This window comes from Podarcis bocagei (assembly GCF_964188305.1).
Source record: "Podarcis bocagei genome assembly, chromosome: 6".
NCBI classification, from domain to species: Eukaryota; Metazoa; Chordata; class Lepidosauria; order Squamata; family Lacertidae; genus Podarcis; species Podarcis bocagei.
The window spans coordinates 32,778,294-32,799,790 of NC_138130.1; the positions used below are offsets into that span (position 1 = coordinate 32,778,294).

A 21,497-nucleotide genomic window follows, 5' to 3' on the forward strand; every position below is an offset into this window, starting at 1 on the left:
AGGTAAGGGATCCGTCCCTCTGATGTAGGATGCAGACTTAAAACACTCCAAACCTATGGCATGTTATGTAAGAGATGGAAGTGAGCTTAGGGTTTATTTCCGAGACATACAATGAATAATTGGGAGTATTACAATGCAAACTTGCCCTTAAGATGTTTAATTACTCCCCCACCATTGCTAAACTGGGGTGGGGGTGGGGAGGTGAAGAATCCCTTGGCTGCACCACTGATCATACGACTTGAAAAAGGAACAACAATTCATTAAAATAACTTGCAGGGAAGACTGGATTGTCTATTTAAAATGTCAACATAATAGGCAATTAAAATTTTGTTTTAAGTGCACTTCACATGCTTTTGATTATAGACCCAACGTTCCGATTTCTCCAACAACACATTTCATCCTACTCTAATGCTGTTTGGCTGAAAATGCACTTTTCCCAGTAAACAACTTTTTTTTTTTTAAAAAAAGAAAAGACAAAACCCAACCTAACTATGTTTACGCTTTCATACAGCTAGAAACCTTGCTAATTAAAAACACTGTATGCTACAAGACAAGACATGTGAAAGACAACATATATATTGAAATGAGATTTTTTTTTTTTAATCGTTGTGCTGTGTCTAAAGTAAAAGTTCTCAAAGGCTGCAGTTAAACATTCCAAAGTTCTCCCTTCCATTTTTATTGAGTCTAAAGATTTTTCCACACATTTCTTTGGGGGCTAGAACAGCAGTCATTGCATCACACCATTTCGCTTTCCAAGACTTCAAGTTTCAAAAGCAAAACTGTCCAAAAAAGTACAGTTCTTGATTTCTGATTTGATTAAACTGGGACGAAAAATGTAGCACATACTTAAAAAGGTTACACAATCTACAAATGATGGCAATATTTTTCCTCGGGAGAGTACAGTTTCGTTTTCTTGTAAATACTCAAAAAAGAAAAAGAAAGAAAGAAAAAGGCTCAACTTCAAGCAGTAATAAACACAAGCAAAAGTGATTTAACCCTTTAAAATAAATATTCAGGAAAACCTCTCTGTACATACAAGTGAAAGAGTATGTAACACTTTCACGCTAAAAGAAAAATAATTTGTTCAAAGAAGCAGCTGAAATCTGCTGTTCCAGCCCAATGTCCCCAAGTGTAGAAGGGGGCACAGACACGAGTGACTACTGTAGCTCTCTATATCTTATGGCCTTTTTGTGGGGGTGGGGTGGGGTGGGGGTTATTTTATTTATTTATTTTGGACAGGGACACCATCACCACAAAATCTTTTTAATCCCTTTTGTTATTTTATTTATTTTCGTTACAGCATGCCAAATCCTTTGGCATATGTGATGGCCTTCAACAATCTCTCTTTAAGTTTTTCTTTGCTGGAGTACTCTGGAAGCAGAAGGACATTAAAGCATGTGTGAGATGTCGGTAACCTACGGAGAAAGGGAAGAGGAAAAAACAATCAGGTCACGGGAGAGCGGAACACAAAACACACAAGCCATTACTGTCGCTTTTCTCAAATCCACAACTAGTACAGTCGTACCTCGGAAGTCGAACGGAATCCGTGCTGGAAGTCCGTTCGACTTCCAAAACATTCGGAAACCAAGGCGTGGAAACCAAGGCGTGGAAGCTCCTGCAGCCAATCGGAAGCAGCACCGGACATTTGGGTTCCAAAGAACCTTCACAAACCGGAACACTCACTTCCGGGTTTGCGGTATCTGAGAGCCAAAATGTTCGACTCGCAAGGCATTTGACTTCAAAGGTATGACTGTAGTAGGGACTGAGGGAGAACTCACTCAGAAAGAGGCTTAAAATGTATTTTTTTACACTTGCAGCATAATACACTTACATTTCTGAATTTTAAAGTAAGATTTATGTCAAACGAGTTTACCTTTCTGTGTCGGGGCCATTTTTGGCTATAATCATCTTTAGTTTTCCGAGTCCTCCTACTGGGGCTCTGTCTGTGCCTGTTGTAAACTGGAGGAATAGTCTTTTTTGCTCATCTGTAAATGAATGGACTATTTCCCAAAATTCTCTGTTGAAGAAAAATTAAAATAAATATTCTGGGCAGAGCAAAACGTCTTATGCTGCTTATATCTTGCCCTTAACCTTAGAAGTAGCAAATGCAAGCGTACTGTATCAATATACAGTGGTATCTCTGGTTACGTACTTAAATTCGTTCTGGAGGTCCGTTCTTAACCTGAAACTGTTTTTAACCTGAAGCACCACTTTAGCTAATGGGGCCTCCCGCTGCCGCCGCCACGCGATTTCTGTTCTCATCCTGAAGCAAAGTTCTTAACCCAAGGTACTATTTCTGGGTTAGCGGAGTCTGTAACCTGAAGTGTATGTAACCTGAAGCGTATGTAACCCAAGGTACCACTGTATTGTTTAAGGGTGTTTTCAAATGCAAAAATACTATATAAAGAGGCACACATATATCTCAATCCAGGTAGGGGAATATGGTGCTTCTGAATGTGTATTCACTGCATTCACATTTCCTCAAACACCTACAGACTTCTACCCAGCTGCAGTGGTCTGTTTTAGGGCTTTGGATGGGGATGAGGACAGTGGATGGCAGTCTATCTTCTCATTTCCCACACTGCCTAAGTTACCTAACGCTCCCCCTTTCTCATTACTATCCTTAGCTGTTGAGAGCGCTAGCATGCACATACTAGCACGTGATGCAAAAGTTGAGAATGGGTCCTCCACTGTTTTTGGCAAGTACAAAACTTTTCCAAATAGCCACGTTGATTACAAAACAGAAGTTGCTACTATATGAGCAGGCGAGGCTCTAGGAAAAGCTATGTGGGGGAGCCCAGAAAATTCAAAGACCATTATTAGGCGAACAAGGATCTAATCCATGCAACATAGCGCCTGAAAACTGGGAGGGGACAATAAATATTTGGGGCGGGAGCATCCCCTCCTCTTTGCTATTCTTGAAGTCATCCTTCTCCATGCGATTTTTTGACCTATGTCTAAGACATAAGATCTTCTGGTTTAACCACAGAATGGACAAGAAAAAAAGATCCAGTATATTTTAAAAACTGGAAGCCTTAAACACATCTCTTATTTGTTTTTTAAACTGTGCATTATCTGGTACATTTGTGTCGTAATTTAGCTATTCACACCACTTGCTAACAGGCAGAGTCTTCTCCATTCACCCACAGAAAAACTTAAACCTCCTACCTAATAATTAGAGAGTCTCTGGTATAGCCGCCATCATACTCCGTAGTTTCTTCTAGAGCTTGAAAGTCTAGATTCTATAAATACAAGACATTGTATCACCACCTCAGACTTTAGATATTCAGCAGAGAGCAAGTTATTGTCTTTTGCACGTTTCAAGTGCCTTACCCTACTTCCGCAAATGAGCAATTCAATCTCTTCGGGTCTAAATAAATATTTTAGGGGAGATTCGTTGGTTACCATGTGGAATCCTCTTCGAAAGGCCTTAAACTGCTTCTCTACTGATTTGTTGAGAATGTAGTCAGAATACAGATTCACAAATTCCTGTTTAATAAAAAGACAAATAATGCAAGGTTTCCTCAGTGGTCAAGTGCGAATCTTTGTTTCAACTAACAAGTGGCTACAGGTGAGAAATAGGAAGAACTGCTGCCGAAAATCGGAACAGACTTCCCTCTATTTAATAACTTATATTTAAATCATTCAGGCTGCTAATAATTTTGAGCTTAATAATAACAACAACCCCCTGCTTGGCAGGGGGTTGGACTCGATGGCCCTTGTGGTCTCTTCCAACTCTATGATTCTATAATAATAATAATTTATTATTTATTAAATAATAATTTATTATTTATACCCTGCCAATCTGGCTGAGCCTCCCCAGCCACTCTGGGCGGCTTCCAATCAAGTGTTAAAAACAATACAGCATTAAAATGAGCTTAATTTATATAAACACATACAAGGTGTGTTTCTATCTGTTCTCCTGGAATACTGATCAAGTAATCACTCCGCAATTGGTGGCACTGCCCATTCGAATTACCTTTCTGTTTTCATTTGTAATAGGGATTTTATCTCCATTTTCCTTTAAATCGTGCATCATCGGATTACCAAAGAGATCCGTATGAGATATCTGGAAGGTTATCATCATATCATCTTCCACGCTTCCCTCATATTGCAACAAGTCTCTTAAGCTTTGATAGAGAACCTAAAATAAAACAAGACATATTTCATAAGGCTTTAAAGCCCCAGCAACAGACCTGGTAATTGTGCAGTATGCATTAATGTTATGAGTCAAACTGTATGCTTTTACTTACACCTATGTCAGTTTCCAGATTTAAATGAAAAGCAGCTATAGGATACTGTGAATCAGATCACAGCAACTGTGGAGGAGGAGAGAGCTTTTTAATCCTTTATCCAAAGGCTGTTTTTCCTATCCAAATCACCTTCATGGGCTGTTTTTCCACAGGCAGGGAAGAGATCCCCACATCCCGGTAGGTGGAAAAGCAGCAAGGGGAGGACAATTTTGAATGGGAAAAGATCTTTACAACCCCTTGCCTACTGTTCTGATCAAGGTTGTGGCCTTCCAGAGCTGCCTTTCATTAAGAAAAAAAAATACATACAGTAAGGTACTGTTTCAGGCAAGTGTGTGTCATTTTTTTTGTGGTAACCAAAGCTTAACAATGGCTATAAGTGGAGTCTGATAAAGAGCGGGGGAGGTGGGCAGGCATTTGGAGAAGAAGTTGTCCTATTTTTACCATCTATAATTTCCAATAGATTTTCAGCTAAAGGAAACTTTGGAACAGATGCAAGTTTCTGTTTTGAAATGAAATAACACTGAGAACATCACTGGCATCATTTGCTTTCACAACTACATTGTGAAGTTTCAGAAAGCTAGTTTCGAAACTGTTGTGATTGTCCATATAACTCAGCTGCCAATATGGCTTGCCGCCACGCTATACATTTAAGATCTCAGCTGCTTAGATAAGACAAACAGGTTAAGTGACCTGGTCACCCTCCCTTCCACACACACGCTCCCCTCTTCTCCAGTACTGGCAAAGCATATTTGTGTTGACAGTACAGGTCTCTTGACACTGCACATTGCGTAGCCTCTTCCTTGAGCACCTGACATCATGTTCTGTATATTTAACAGGTGACTAGAAGTGTTGCTAAATGCTGACTTTTCTAAAATGCCCATTAAGCAAACTTCCGCAGGACTAAGAGCTGGTGTGGATATGTGTAGTGAAGCGGCAAACAGTGGGAGCTGTGAAGTCACCAGTTTAAACACTGCATCTGTCATGAACTACTAAGCAAGCAACACTCTCAACTTTGGTCCCTATTATGCAATTTTGAGACAATGGCCACTGATGTTTCATGCAAGAGAACACTTAGAGTGTGTCACACTGCCGCCAACAACAACAACAACAACTCAGAATATAAGTACAGATTTCCAAACGTAATTATCAACTTACAGGGTGAGAGTCTGCCAGGTCACGGAAAGTTCCTTTTTTGCCCATTAGTTTCCTGTAGACAACCATTGGGAAATGGACGTCCAGAATGCAGTTATTGTAAATGGCCAGACCCAGCACAATTCCAATCAGTGTAAACTGTCCCTCAGTTTCAAAAGACGATGGGTTAAACCAAAACAATTTTGTAGACTCATCGTAAGTGAACATTCCTATAAAAAAGCATGTCAAAATTAATACTGGTGAATTGAATAGCAAGACTTTTTTAAAAAAGAAAAAAACCGCAGGGCGGTTCACAACATAACAATATAAAAAACACAAAAAATGCATAATAAAAATAAGAGCACACCAATCAATAATTTCCCCTCCCAGAACACATTTAAAAGGGCATCGGATGTCAATAAGTGAAAGGCCTGGTAGAAGAAGAATATTTTCACCTGGCGCCTAAAGATGTACCATATTTTTTGCTCTATAAGACTCACTTTTCCCCTCCTAAAAAGTAAGGGGAAATGTGTGTGCATCTTATGGAGCGAATACAGGCTGTGCAGCTATCTCAGAAGCCAGAACAGCAAGAGGGATCGCTGCTTTCGCTGCGCAACGATCCCTCTTGCTGTTCTGGCTTCTGGGATTCAGAATATTTTTTTTTGTTTTCCTCCTCCAAAAACTAGGTGTGTCTTATGGTCTGGTGCGTCTTATAGAAAAAAAATATGGTATAAACCCGGAGGGAGAGCATTCCACAAATGGGGAGCCATTGTAGAAAAGGCCTGTATAAATGTTGTCACCTTCTGGGCCTCTTGTGGAGGAGACACATGAAGAAATCCACCTGTTATTTAGTCACAGCTTAGTTCACAGCATCATCCGGACTTCATTCAAAAGTCCCCATGTATAATAAAGCTACCATAATATTCCAAAATCCACTGAAACTCTGTGTGTGTTGTAAATGGATGCTTGAACATTCCATGACATACACACTATCTGCACAAGAAGAGCTAACATTTTAGGGAGAAGGCAGCTAGCTACAGCTGGCTTCCGGTGGGCAGGTGAGCACTCAAAACCAAGGCACACTTGCATGTGAAAATGGTGTACCATCCCCTAGAAGGGCTGTCACGTGATTTTGCTGACTTGTCCCCAGATGGTGTCTAAGGCTGGGGTACACAAGCTACAAGTAAAAACAAAAAACCTAGAAAGATGGGTTTTCATATGGCTCAGGAAAGAGTAGATAACTGTTAAGAAGACGAGACACAAGTCATTTTGCATATTAAATAAATACGAAGTTAATTACGTACCAATATCTGGGTTGAAGATTTCCTCTACAACTAGCTGGAAAAACTCTTTGGAAACTCCTCCTTCATCAACCCCTTGTTCTCCTTCAAATTCCACATACAATTGCTTTTTCAAATCTGCTGGATTTTCCATTGCAATCATTTCTAACTATTGAATAAAAAACAAAATGTTCCTTTAGTACACCCTATTTTATAGGTCACCATGCCGTGGATATACTAAACAGCCCCACCTCCCTCTGCTGCTTCACTACAACATGCACAAGCAAAAATGAAAGCTGTTGTTTCATCTTAGAAATACATTTTAACGGACGTAAGGAATAGCGAGACTCAGAAAACGAAGCAGTTTGTTACATGTGATTCAGGGTAACGGTCACAATAAATACTTGCCATAGAAAATATTTATAGTCTGTTATACAGAACAGCAGGGGACATAATGAGGTTCACAGTGAGGGGGGTGGACAATGTGACCCACTTTGGGCTCATCCCATTGTGGTGTCTAAGGGAAAAAAAAGGAGGGGATGAAGTTGACTGGGAAGGCCTGTGAGCACTGTGCACAATCCTGGAGAATGTTTTGGATGGCTCTGCTAGACCGTGATGGAGGAATATAATAATACCACCACCACCACTCTGGGTGACTTCCAACAAAAGATTAAAAATACATTTAAACATCAGTCATTAAATACTTCCCTAAACAGGGAAAGGTAAGAAAAAGAAGAAACAGGGTTCCCAAAGTGCTCTTGGAACTATCCCCAAGAGTAGGAGCCACACCGTCCTCCCTCTAGTTGCTGCTTCAGAATTTGACCTTTTGGCTCCGAGTTCGAGGGGATTACTGTCATCTCCAGCGACTAGTACCATTCCCGCAGCAATAGCTGAGGATGACTCCTATTGTCTCAAAGCCCTGCACAAATCCTACAGAGATCTCTCCTGCCCTCCCCAATTCTTTCCTTTAGGTTTTAACTTTTAGATTCAAACTTAAAAATAGCCCACAGGATCTTAGAGTACATCTTACAAGTTCATATTCTGCATAAGCCTTAAAAGGAGCCTTGAAGATAGGCAGGGCAGTATCCACGAAGGATCAGAAGCCACGATCTACACAGTGGCTTGAATCCTTAGACAAAGAACTTCACAGAATAGATGCTTCTCCTTCCCTCCACCCCAGCTGCTTATCGCAAAATCTTCTGGAGCCCTCCCCACACATCCCTCTAGAGAGGCATTTTGGGTTGCATAAGTGTCCATACGGGAAGAAAAATGTTTCTTCTGCAAGATTCCTTAATTTCTATCCTAGAATTGTAGAGTTGGAAGGGACCATGAGGGCTATCTAGTCCAACCCCCTACGATGCAGGAATCTTTTCCCAAGTGGGACTCAAACCCACAACCTGGAGATGAATAGTCTCATGTGCTACCGAAGGTGAGTTAACCAGTACCGTATTTTTCCGTGTATAAGACTACATTTCCCCCTTTAAAATGTCAAAAATTAGGGGGTGCCTTATACTCTGGGCCACCTCCCCCCATTTTCTTAAATCTGAGTCTTATACATGGGGGCGTCTTATAGACAGAAAAATACGGTAAATATTTAAAATCCAATCCAGCTGTAAAAGGAAGGAGTAGACCAGCTGCTGGTTTGTTAGACAGCTGCTGCTCCATGTGCCATTGATTAAGCTGAGCATTGTGTGCAGGTGAGAGTGAACAAACACAAACTGCTTCGGGTCTGAATTGGCATCTCTCTGTTGAGCACAGGAAGGCAACACACAAGGCTCAAGGTGGCTTCTTCATGTGGCACTAAACTATGGTTTAGCATGTGTGAGCAAAATTCTGTAGAGTTGGGGCACATTTAATACAACTCATGCCCATATTTTTGCATTTATCCCAGTTTCTTGAAATTTTTCTTCTGCACCACTAGATTGGATATCTATATGTAGCCTTCAAAGTAGAAGGCTTAAAATATCTATTTATACAATAGATACTGAATCCAAACTGACACCGTTAACACTTCAATATTATTAAGAAAACTGACAACTGGTTCAAACCCAAGTGAACCATGCTGCTGCTTGCTACAGATGATGGGAAAAACTCACCAGCTAATCTAGCCAGGAGCAAGTTTGATGCCAAAGCACCCCATCACCCACCGTACTGCAGACAGTAAAAAACCACTAAGATTATCAAGGGAAAGTTCTCTCTCTACTGCACAACACTTTGTACTGCCCAGTTTCTCACTGCTAAGTTTTCTGAAGCCTTACAGGGGAAAGAACTGTAGAGAATGATCTTCTGACCCTCACGGGACGCAATTAATGCCATTACAGGGTTAACACAAACTTTCTTGACTCCTCTAAGAAGGAAGCGTAACACATAAAATCTGTACCATCATTGAAATTGGGGCAATGTTTTACTTTTGTACTATGGAAAGGTATCTCACTTAATCTAGCCAGTTGGAACAAGGTCATTAGAATATGATTGGAGCAATTAAATATAAAAAGGCGATAAAGAACTTTGCTTTACGAGTAGACATTTTTACTGACACGAGAAGAGTTTTATGGAGTGAAGCTGTATGCAAATCAATCAGTTAGGCAAAATGTTTCAACCGACAATGGCCTTGTTCTCACATCCCAAGAAACCATAGTTAATGGTTTATGGCAGCGGTTTTCAACCTTTTTGAGTCCTCTGCTCCCTTGACCAACCACATTTTTTTTGCAGCACCCCTGTGGGGCTCAGGAGCCCAGTTATTGTCTGCAGAGCTGGCAGCCTCTCCCCATTTTTCGAACACCCTCCCATTTGGAGTGTTCCTTCAGCCTCCTCTTCTCTCCTCTGTAGTCCTCCGGGCAGTTGCTGCAGCCGTCCCTGGTCTCTGAGCTGCCCCCTCCCCGCCCCAAAAAGAGGTGCCTCCCAGAGACACCATTTGCCTGAGGAGCTACAACAAACAGCTATGCACATCTTTGGGAGGCAGGGACTCGAGAAGGCATCGGGGGAGGGAGGGAAGGAAAGAGGGACAGAGGCCAGGGTTGCCCATGGCACCCCTGACCATCATTTAAGGCACCCCAGGGTGCCAAGGCACAGTGGTAGAAAACCACTGGTTTATTGTGATCACACTTATCTTGGCCACATTGCTTCTCTGCAGCTTATGCTGGGAGGAAACAAAACTGAACTACCTTAGTGTTACATTTAAAGCAGGGATTGTAGTTTGTTTCACTCCCCAACCAGGATGTATAGCCAAGGTTTGTTTTTGTCTTGCTTGTTGGGAGCAAAACAGTCCGTGTCTCCTGGTTTTGACATAATGCGAAGTCACGAATCCTGGTTTATATCCCCTGTGTGCCAGCAGGTGAGAGTCATATTGTCCAGATAGGCACATTCATACCAAACTATTACCTAGTTTCCAAAGACATGTGAATTGGGCTAATATATTCTACGTCAGGAAGGAGGAACCTTCAGATCATGGGCAAAACAAGGCCCACAAGGCAATTTCCCCACCTGCCCCACACCTTACATCATATGACATCAGGTGAAGGGCAGGTAAAGTCACAGCTACACAAAAGCAACCGGGAATCTTAGAATGCACCCCCAATTCGTCTTCTGCAAATGGGGCTTGCATCCAGAGGCTTTTAAATTTGGTACCAAATGCAAGCACTTGCAAGCTCCCGATCAGAGCTCCTGAATGGAGCCAATCCCTGTTGAATGCAAGCCACACTTCCAGCAGGAGTCTTTGCAGCCTTGGCTTGAATTTAAGCCACAACTGCAAAGAAACAACTGAGAGAGCACTTAGAAGTGTCAAACTACTTGATACCAGGTGTTTAGTGGAGAACCTGGCAGTTCCCACTGCCTTGAGCTACAAGTTTTAAGTCCATCTTCACTAACCTGGTGCCATCCACCTGAAAGGCACCAGGTTGCCAAAGGCTGCTTTAATTGAACATCTGTTTTGAATCTATAGTTTAGAGAAAGGTTACTCTGTGATGGTTACAAGGCCTTGCAGAACAGAAGCAAACCAGTTATTTCTTAAATATATGTGAAACCGAATTTTCAAATAGATATTAGATCGAGTCTGACGATGAATGCAGAAGAATTAAAAGTTTATAAGGGCACTTTGTCAGCGTTCAGAGTAGGAAGGTAGTTGCCCGGTAATTAGGAAAGTTTATTGTTTCAGGATGCATCTTGGGTGTAGTAAGGTACATGATACATACTTGACAATTTAACAGTGGTACTCAGTCACAATGTAAACGTGTTGTACATAAAAAGGAAAGGCTAACAAAAGGCAGCCAATATCCAAGGCCGAGGAAAAATTTACTTGCAGAACAGGAATAGGATTTCTGATACTATAAATCCAACTGCACTGCTGAGCAAATGAAAAACGGAAAGGCATCCAGCTTAGAATAGAGCTGAGTCAAACTAGATAAACACACACATTAAATATAGCAGCCTTAAACTAGGTTTTATAGAACACAATGTTCCATTTTATTTGCAGGATCAATGTAAACAGGTTCTGGCTAGAATTCTGTCCTAAGAGTTTGGAAACTTACTAAGTGAATTATAGATTTGCAAGAGCTGAATGTGAGCTGTAATGCAGCTTTCTCCTGCACCCCCACCATTGTGGAACAGAATGCCGGAATCAAAACAAGTTGTGACCAAGGTTATCCCTTCTGCCACTGGCATTTAGATACTCAAAGCGCAATTGCAGGATTGTTGCCATGGCAAATACAAGTTTTGCTGCAATTCCAAATTCTATGACTGCCGGTAAAGAAACTTAGTTCTGGGATATGTGTATGGATGCAGTGTGCACTTTCAGACTAGTGCAAAGCTGCAGATTCGTGTTTTCCCCTCACATGCATGAAAAATTATCTGAGCTAAACAGCAGCTGGCTTCCTCAGCTTCACTCAGGATTCTCCTGACAACACCAAAGTCTTCAAACCAGCCCAAAGCTTTACACTATTTATGACTTGATCAAGTTAGCAGGTCTAAATAAGGAGACTTATCACCGCTGCATAAAATGTTAACGTGTTTGCTGAAAATGTTTTCTCCCAAGCCTTTTCAAATTAGTCTATTTCTGCAGTTTTGATTCGTGATGCTTTTATGATTTAATACTGTTTTATTATCTATATTATGTTTTATGTTCTATTACTATGCAGCAAAATAAATATAACCTAGTTTAAATAAAGTCAAGTCAAATGAATGTAATTAGAAGGCAGTGGGTTGCATCCAGTGTGAGTGGAAGACCACTTGCACAATGCAACTTCCTCTCTCCTGCATACCCTTCAAAATCTTCCCTATGGGGTCTACCAGTGGGGGGCTGCAGGAGAGAAGAGAGAAGGGGAAAGCTCTGTTTCACTAGTGGAACAGGACCACTTGATACCACTCAATGTTAATGGAACTGCACATTATTCTTACACGCTAGATGCTAGCACCAGCACCAGAATTGCAGTTAAACTCTTTAACCTAAGTGACACAGGTCTCGGGAGACTTGATTCACGGCTCATTCCCCTATCAGGGACTGCTCATCTTTCCTATCACAAACTGAAGAACCTGCATTCTAGGAAAAAAGCATGAACCATATTTTCTATTCCTCTAACCAAACTCAAGATGTCACTGCTGGAAAGCTACTGTGAAACTGATGCAAAGTTCAGTACAGTACTCTATAAAGCTTTTGTTCCCCAGATGTAAGGTGTTAACCCAAGACATGTGTTCAGACAATGACAAATTTGCTTACTAACACCTCTTGGTGCTATGTAGACCACTGGTTTGAAGACTAGCTTTATTAAGACTGCATGGGAGATTTTTTAATGGTTCCAGTTATGGCTTTGTGAGGGGAAGGTTGAGCTTCAAACAGTTATGATGAACCACAGAAAGGCTTGCAATGAAGGGGCTAGAGGTTTATACCACCAGTTCCATGGGGCAAATTGCCTCTTCTCTACAAGAAAGGGAATTCTGACTGAACATCAGGAAGAACTTTCTGGCAGTTAACAGCTCTTCGACAGTGGAACCGTCTCCCTTGGTTGTGGACTCTCCTTCACTGGTGGTTTTTAAGCAGAGGCTGGATGCCCATCTGTCATGGATGCTTTAGCTGAGATTCCTACATTGTAGGGGGTTGGATTGGATGGTCACTAGGGTCCCTTTCAACTCTACGATTCTATGATTCTACATGCGTCTGCATGTCGTGGGGGCGGGAGATGTCTTTGGGAAGGAACAACAACAATCAGTTCACACACAGGGACGGAAAGGCTTTAATCAGTTTTACAGAAGGTGGTGTTTTCATTTTTATCTTCTTTCTTTTTAAATTGTGGGGGACGGGGACGAGGGAGAGTTTCCAGCTGGCAGGCTGGATGCCTAGGTCCCCATAGCTCTGTGTGACATTCTGAAAGGCGGGATGGGTGAAGTGCTTTATTTGGCTTGTGTTGTTTGAAATCAAACTGCACAGGTCAAGGCACAGTGCTTTGTAGGTGTGGATGCCTCCACTGATCGCCAGTGCTTGTGAAGCCCTGTGCCTTACCTGCAACAGGGGTGTAGAAGGTAGGTGTGGCTTGGTCAAAATGGCTTCACAGGACAAAGAGGGAGGCCTACTGGGCTTATTAGGCTCACACGCTGGAGTACCTGACTGCTGCTTTATATCACAAACTGTTTCACGTGACGATTGCCCATGAATGTGGCCAGATTATGGGGAAACTGATAGTTAAACGGGTATTGCCAACTGATAGGTAAAGGTAAAGGTACCCCTGCCCGAACGGGCCAGTCTTGACAGACTCTGGGGTTTGTGCGCCCATCTCACTCTATAGGCCGTGGGCCAGCACTGTCCGCAGACACTTCCGGGTCACGTGGCCAGCGTGACAAAGCTGCATCTGGTGAGCCAGCGCAGCACACGGAACGCCGTTTACCTTCCCGCTGGTAAGCGGTACCTATTTATCTACTTGCACCCGGGGGTGCCTTCGAACTGCTAGGTTGGCAGGCGCTGGGACCGAGCAGCGGGAGCGCACCCCGCCGCGGGGATTCGAACCGCCGACCTTTCGATCGGCAAGCCCTAGGCGCTGAGGCTTTTACCCACAGCGCCACCCGCGTCCGTATTGCCAACTGATACACCCCATCAAATGCACACATGAAATAAAGCAGTGTAATCTCCCCCCCACCGCTGTCACAACATGCAATGTACCATTATCCATCAATGAACTTCCAAGAACTCAAGACTCTTTCTGAATGGTCATCTGTGGATAAAAGCCACAGTGTGCCAAATCAAAATATTCCAGGAACATTTGTGCAGAGATTAAAATTCTAACATGATGGCTTTTTGGTTTTAGCAAAAGAAAAGCCATACATGTTTTACATAGGTTCAAATGTTTTTCCAGGAGTAATTCTGGGAACGATACGAAACAAACCTGTGTACATGGCAGACCACTCCTCCACACATCAGTCCCCCAAAGCAGCAGTAACCTCAACTAGTGCTTATAATACTTCAGACACCAGGAAACCTGAGTCGATAACATAATAACAATCTGGCTTCTAGCTATTTTATTTTCAAACATGGACAGTCAAACACCTTTTTACACCAATACGCCACTTACCCGGACAAGAGCATCATCTATGATGTGATCCCGTCTCACTTTGAGTCGCAAATACGGATTTAACTGCTGTCCTTGAACTAAACTGTAGAGTACGGTGATGCGCCGTTCACTGTACATACGGATTCTGTTGTCATAATACAATCCCAGGTTTTTCGTAACAGCATTCAATATAAAGGGGCACGTCATAAAGGAGAATTTGTTTTCCGTTTCTACCTTGAAGAAGGTGTAATCTTTGTCCATTTCTAGAACGTCATTCAGTGGCTCATTGATAAACTCTTCAAAGGGGATAAGTGGTTTTCGGCAATCTATAGTTTTTACACCAAGTTCCGTTTCCAGTGGGTCTACTCGGGGTCCTTTTTTATTTCTTCTCTCCTCGCCCAGCAGTTCCTGAAGTGTTAGCTCGCTGGATTCTGGGATTGGCTCTTCGTCTTCCTCCTCGTTGTGATCCGTGTCCACATCCCCTCCCACTACATTTGCATAGTAAACCATTTTTAAGCACTTTGAAGCAGCGACAATGGCATCGTCATCATTCACTAAGTTGCGACTGTTGAACTCATTGCTTATGACCTTGTAGGTTATAAGTTGTTGAAACGTTTCCATCATCCGTCGGATCTGGTCTGCGCTATACTTTGACCACAATCTGACCAGCTTCGCTTGAGCTGCCAGGGGTAGCTTACTCATTGCTTTGCAAAACAATGGCAGCGCCATTTCCAGGTACTCAGGACTGTGAAGATTACCATTTTCCATAACGATAATAAACAAGTTGAGATAGTTAGGATCTCGAGAGTACACATTATGGTAAGTCAAGTCACATTCCACATTGGGCGACAAGTACACAAGTGCATTTAAAAAGGCAGATTCTATTTTTTCATTAGAAAGCAATCTATTGTAGACCCGTCTGACTGCATCAATGTCTACAGACACTTCTTCTGGGCCTAATTTTTGTAGGTTGTTATCCCCCTGCGCGGCATCACCTGTTCTGGATGATGAAGATGATGGTGCAACCGAATCTTCTTCCATGGCAGAAGAACAGGCAGCTTTTTCCTTTTCATCCTCATCCTTATCTTCATCCTTTCCTTGAAGAGATTTCAGTTCTTCCTTAGTATGCTGCTTGGCTTTTCGAAAGCTCTGTACCAAAGCTTCAGCGCTAGAAAATACTCTCCCGATGACACGGATTAAAGGTGAATAGTCCTCTTTTTCTCTACATAGCTCAAGGATTTCATAGACTTTGTCTTCTGTTAAGAATGTCACATCTACAATGTTAAATACAAAGCAGAAAACCTCTGTTGAATTTAGGTTAAAATCTATGTATTAAGCAGAAGGCATTAAGAGACCCACTATTTACCAACTTCAGCAGGCATACAACAACTTTGGCACTTTATTATGACAAAAGAAGATTGAATTAGAAACTAGGGCTGTGTTCAGCGTCACGATAAACCATTCCCCTGGTCTCACAACTCTCCACTGTGCTCTGGCACAGCTGTAAAGGGGGTGCTGCAAAGTTTTTACTTTTGATTTCAATTAACCAGGTTAACACCATGTCAGAATTCAAAATGGTGGTTAATCCTAACCATGGTTTGTTGAAACAAGCCACCTTATTGTATTTTATTTATTCAAATATTTATAGCCTGCCCTATACTGCTTGATCTCAAGGCGGTATAAGTAATTCATTTAAAACAAGGATTCTTCAAATAAAAACAAGGTACATAAAATAAACCAACAGCACTAATCTTAAAACACAAAATGGAACACAGTATAAAGCAACAGACATGCCCGACTGAATAATCGGTTCTTTATCAGACAACAAAGCAGGGTGCCTGTTTCTGAAGGGAGGGTTTTCCATCACTGGGCACCAGCAAAGAAATGCCTCACTGGCTACTCTTAATGCACGGACAGGTTAGTATAGAGAGATGCTCCTTCAAGTGCCTAGGTCTCCACTTGTTTAAGACTTACCGCTAACACCTTGAAACTGGACCTGAAGCAAATTGGCAGCCAGTGTTAAAGGTAATGCCTTACCTTTAAAGTCATCTCTTGGGCCTTGCATTTCTTTTTTGTTCATTTTTCTGTCAGTGCAGGAGTTGTTGTGGGCACCTTTGGAATTGTTTTCTAGGTAAGCTGAGCTTGTTCCTTTCTTGGAGGGATGAGGATCACAGAGTTTTGCATTAATCTTATAAAGCTCGAGGGCTTTAATGGCTGCTGCATTGTTATCCATACGGAGGAAAGTTGGACAGGAAGCACAAAATTCATTCGTGCAGGCTTCATTTCCACAGCCCTCAGTTAACTGATGGTAGTAGCGTTCTATTAGATGCTTTGCAGCTGCTCGCTTCCTGTACCAAACATCCAAACAGTAAGCACAAGGATTAGTATGGCTTTCATATACAAGCTCATTCAAATGGTCGGCAAAGCACTGATTAGTGAGGCTCTGCAGTAATCTCTCTCAATTTAAGAGATATTGCACATCAAGAGATCCTGAAATGCAACATGCACCTGCTAAATAATAATAATAATAATAATAATAATAATAATAATAATAAAAGGTCTGATGAACGGTATAGTTTGTGAATGTGTAAACTAGTCTGCTGTTTCTTTAAAAAATGTAATTATCAAAGTCTGGGGCAAAGACCCTCCCCAAACTCAGCATTTCAATGTGATTACTTTCAACTGGAAAGATTTAAGTAACAGAACTTTCAAAAGTACTTAATTAGGACAGGGTTATGGTCAATACTTGTCAGAGTTTGGTTCCAACAAATCATTCAGTTACAAGAATTACTTATCTTCTCATATATATATATATGCACTCCTCATTACAGTGGACGCTTGGGTTGTGCAACCCGCAGCATCCGCAACCTGCAGCGCCGCATCTGCGCACGGCCGGGTTGCGATTCGGTGCTTCTGCACATGCGCAAAGCGCAATTTAGCACTTCTGCGCATGCGCCGAAACCTGGAAGTAACCAGTTCCGGTACTTCCGGTTTTGGCGTGGTGCGCAACCCGAAATCGTGCAACCCAAAAAGTCTGTAGCCCAATATATGACTGTATATTGAAATTCACAATAATGTAGAAATTTAGTACAGTAAGTGTATGACTATAACTTGGCTTCTCCAAATGATATGGACTATGAGTCTCATCATCTCTCATTATTAGCGATGCTGCTGGGCTTCCATGCCTCATATGCAAATACATCTCTCTGCATTGTAATTCCATGCTGCCATACTATACTAAAACATTTCCCCCCCTAGTTGTCAGTTTTTAACAGGGATATTTAATTGTCAAGCCAAGTTCAAATCAAGGTTTAAGATCCTGGCTTGCTCTTAAACTGGTGACCATAGTTTCCTGCTTTAGATGAAACAGGGAACAATGGTTAATTAGAGACTCAATGATGAGAACTGATGATTAAAGAACTCAATGATGAGTTTCCAATAGCTGATCTCTTTAATGCTTCAGTTTTGCTGGGTAATTCACGGAGCAGAAATGCTCAATATTTCTGCTAGTCTGAGCAAAAACTTGAAGTTATGTCTCAAATAAAATTGTTAAAATATTATTGGGATCATTTCAATTCACCATCGAAGTCAAGACTACAGGAGTTGTAAATCTCTTACATAGAACACGTCTGAATAAATTATTTCAAGAAAACTTATGTCTCAAAATATAGTGCTAGGCTAAGAATGGGGTGCAGGTGGTGCTGTGATCTAAACCACAGAGCCTAGGACTTGCTGATCAGAAGGTCGGCAGTTCGAATCCCCGTTGCTCGGTCCCTGCTCCTGCCAACCTAGCAGTTCGAAAGCACATCAAAGTGCAAGTAGATAAATAGGTACTGCTCCGGCGGGAAGGTAAATGGCGTTTCTGTGCGCTGCTCTGGTTCGCCAGAAGCGGCTTAGTCATGCTGGCCACATGACCCGGAAGCTGTATGCCGGCTCCCTCAGCCAATAAAGCGAGATGAGCGCCGCAACCCCAGAGTCAGCCACGACTGGACCTAATGGTCAGGGGTCCCTTTACCTTTACTTAGGCTAAGAATATATAAGTGAACTCCAAAACACAAACTCTCCATTTTATTAGGAATTATTTTAATGCCAAATAAAATCTTCCAGAACTACTCCATGCAGAACTTTATGATATGGACCTAATAACAAGACTTTGCATGCAAAGGACATTCCAAGGAGAGAATATTATTTGATATTAGCCATGCTGTAAGTATTTGCAGTTTAAAACAAATAAAAAACAATATAAAAAACAACCTTTAAGTGTATGAATCCTCACAAAATTCATGAAGTATTTTTTTGCTAGAGGAATTGGGGGTTTGTGTTCTAAGAAATACTAGCCTAAGCCCTCTGTTTCAAATGATGGCTGCTATACAGATTTATTTTAACAATTTCATACAAACAAGGAAATAAACTAAGTGAAATAGAATGTGTAATTACGTACAGATATTATTGAGATGATTTATATCCCACATATCTATTGCAACTGGAATACTCAGGACAATTATCATTACTGCACAATTACCTTATGGCTGTTTGCTTCTGAGTAGTTTTCACTGGGACAGTTATGATCTTGAAAACCCTAAGGGGCCTGGGACTAATTATCTGAAAGACTGCCCAATCTTGTTTGAATCTAACTATATATTGAGCTATTCTACTGAGTGTTCCCATCATGAGAGCAGGTGGTTAATTGTGGATAGGGCCTCTTCCACTGTGGCCCACAACTTTTGGAATATCACTCCATGGTATACCAATGAGGCGCTGAGTTGTAACTTTTTAGGTGCCAAGCAAAGCAATAATTTTGTCTCCAGCTTTTGGTGGCACATGACGGAAACTTATTTTGTGGTTTTGTTTGTGGTTGCTGGGTCTGCTTCTTGTTTTTTTTAATATCTTGTTTTAATGTAAAAGGAACAGATGCTACTCTATATACTGGAAGAACCGTTTTCGGAAGACAGCAAAGGAAACAAATACGTTGTCAAATTTTATGGGAATGCACGCACTGGCAATTAAATACAATATACTATGGGCCTGACAATTCTTTTACTAACATTAGTATTCTTAAGTTTGGCAAGTATTTTATTATCATTCTTCAAATGCATAAATTGGGAATAACAGAAATCTAACTCATCAACCAGTGTTAGACAGAGTTAAGTGTCACAATCACCATGAGTTTAGTTACATATTAATACTAAACCATGGTTTAGTGCTGTGTCAACGAGCCCAAAGCAAAGCCTTGGACTCATATGTATCTCATGCAGTTAGGAGAATGACTTTGCCAGCACTTTCTTTCCATTTCCACAGTCCGACCTTGTTGTTATGTGAGAATCAGAGATTGTGGTTTAAATGAACTTTGGTCAGTTACAGAGCAAGCCAGCTTCAAATCATGGATTATGAAACTGGCTTGTATAACTGATTAGTTATAATCCTGGATCTCTGGTTCATACACAAGCCGGAATTCGAAGTAACAAAGTAAAGACTAGTGAAGTCCTTCTAGCTGTGAGAGAGGAGAGAGGATTCTGCAAACTTGTAGCCTCACTTGGGATCTTTCCTGCTTCTGTACATACATAACCATGGTTTAGTGTTACATGCAAACCAGCTTTGGTACTCCCTCTAGCTCTGAACGTCACAGTTAACAAAAAAGCAAAGTAAGGTTCTCAGAGGAAGCTGGTTAAAAATGCCTGATATTTTGACTCATTTCCCCCTTGGTCCTCTTTCTAACCAAGTTATACATCAACAATATTTGTCATCAGTTGTTTCCACCCTATCAACTCTGTTAGAGCAGGAAGAGCGTTAATTGCTTTCTTCTTTTAAGTATTATCTAGACTAATGAATGGATTTTGCCCACTTACAAACAGTTTAACTCCATATTAGCAGTTAGTTGAGCCGTTGGCAAATAAAAGAATCTGAGTTAAATTATTTTGATCTAATAAATAAGATGGAATTAAATTGCAGCTGTAGCTTCAAAAATTAGATTATTTCAAGTTATAATAATATGAAAAGCACAAGTATAATGAAGCAAATTATTTACAGTTATTAATACTAGTATGACAATGTATAGCCTGCCTTTCAACCCAAAGATTTCCAGTGTGGTCCATTACAAAACATAAAATATATAAATCACCACAAAAAAGCCACACAGAATATAAACCAGGTATCATAAACCAGAAACACTGAAATAACAAGAAGCAGAAATTACAAAGTCTGGTAGTTAGACCAGTACCTTTTCTACTCATGAGCCTGACCTAGTATTTTCTGTATCACTAAACAATTGGACACTGCTTAATTTTAGTTGTATATAATAAAAGTTGAAGAAGCCTCTGGTTGTGATCCAGAGCAGTCATTTATATTCCCATAGAGAATGAGCACATGGTGGGTGATGTGACATTTTTCACTGGCAGTTTACCTGCCAAGGCAGCGAGCTGTAATTCACCTTTGGGAGCAGCTTGCGTTATTGGCTCTAGGAACTGTCATAGCAAAAACATCAAAGAGATCTATGGATTGGATCCTTGCCAAGTTAGCTGCACTTGGATTTCACTGAAATAAGTAGCAAAAGTCAAGTCATGACTAACGTGATTTCCCATTGATTTCAACATACCTAATCTAGGCAAATGATCATGTTCTCAATGTACCTAATCTGGGCAAACCATCATGTTGAAGAAGTGAACAATGAATAATTTTTCTCAAGTACAACTTAAAGGTAGCTGTTGAAGAATGGAGGTAATGCAACTCTGATGTTGCATCTGGGTTTCACACAAAATATACCAAATGCACTCTTTTGATATGCTCATTATACTTACATTCGGCTAGCTTCAATATTTTCAGAGTGAGGTTCTCCTGGTGATCTGTAAAGGTTTAAATAAAAATGTGAGCATTTTGTATGCAGCTAAGAGGAAAAGTGATACAACTAGCATATTATGTGATTCATTAATACCAATAGCATACCGTCTTTTTCGCTCTATAACACGCACCTGACCATAACACGCATGTAGTTTTTAGAGAAGGAAAACAAGAAAAAAATATTCTAAACGAAACAGTGGATGTATGATTTTTGTGGTTCATGCTGTGGCCACAGATGTGATCTGACGGTGAGTTTGGGGTAGCCCAATACAAAAATCCTGAGGATCCATGTGGATCCATGCTTTGGAACCACGTTTTTGCGCCATTGCAGCCCCATGAAACAGTGGGCGCGTGTGTGGTTTTTGGTGCAGGCTGTAGCCATGGATATGCTATGTGATCTGATGGTGAACTTGGGGTGACCCAGTGCAAAAACCCTGAGGATCCATGTGGATCCGTGCTTTGTAACC

At 41.2% G+C, this 21,497-nt stretch overlaps 1 protein-coding gene across 5 annotated transcripts in view; it reads right to left on the reverse strand.

Moving 5' to 3' along the window:
- Positions 1-1,258: 1,258 nt before the first annotated feature.
- UBE3A (ubiquitin protein ligase E3A) overlaps positions 1,259-21,497 on the reverse strand; it is a 36,827-nt gene continuing 16,588 nt past the window's right edge. For 4 of the 5 annotated variants that reach the window (XM_081197569.1, XM_081197567.1, XM_081197570.1 and 1 more), the window contains 10 exons: positions 20,991-21,035; positions 16,234-16,544; positions 14,218-15,470; positions 6,689-6,833; positions 5,409-5,614; positions 3,980-4,144; positions 3,334-3,489; positions 3,169-3,242; positions 1,874-2,017; positions 1,259-1,415 (listed from right to left, as the gene is read on the reverse strand). In XM_081197569.1, the coding sequence (XP_081053695.1) occupies positions 1,295-1,415; positions 1,874-2,017; positions 3,169-3,242; positions 3,334-3,489; positions 3,980-4,144; positions 5,409-5,614; positions 6,689-6,833; positions 14,218-15,470; positions 16,234-16,544; positions 20,991-21,035 (2,620 nt within the window). In that variant the 3' untranslated portion in view covers positions 1,259-1,294. The remainder of the gene's footprint in view (positions 1,416-1,873; positions 2,018-3,168; positions 3,243-3,333; positions 3,490-3,979; positions 4,145-5,408; positions 5,615-6,688; positions 6,834-14,217; positions 15,471-16,233; positions 16,545-20,990; positions 21,036-21,497) is intronic. The other variant, XM_081197571.1, reaches the window with a different exon arrangement.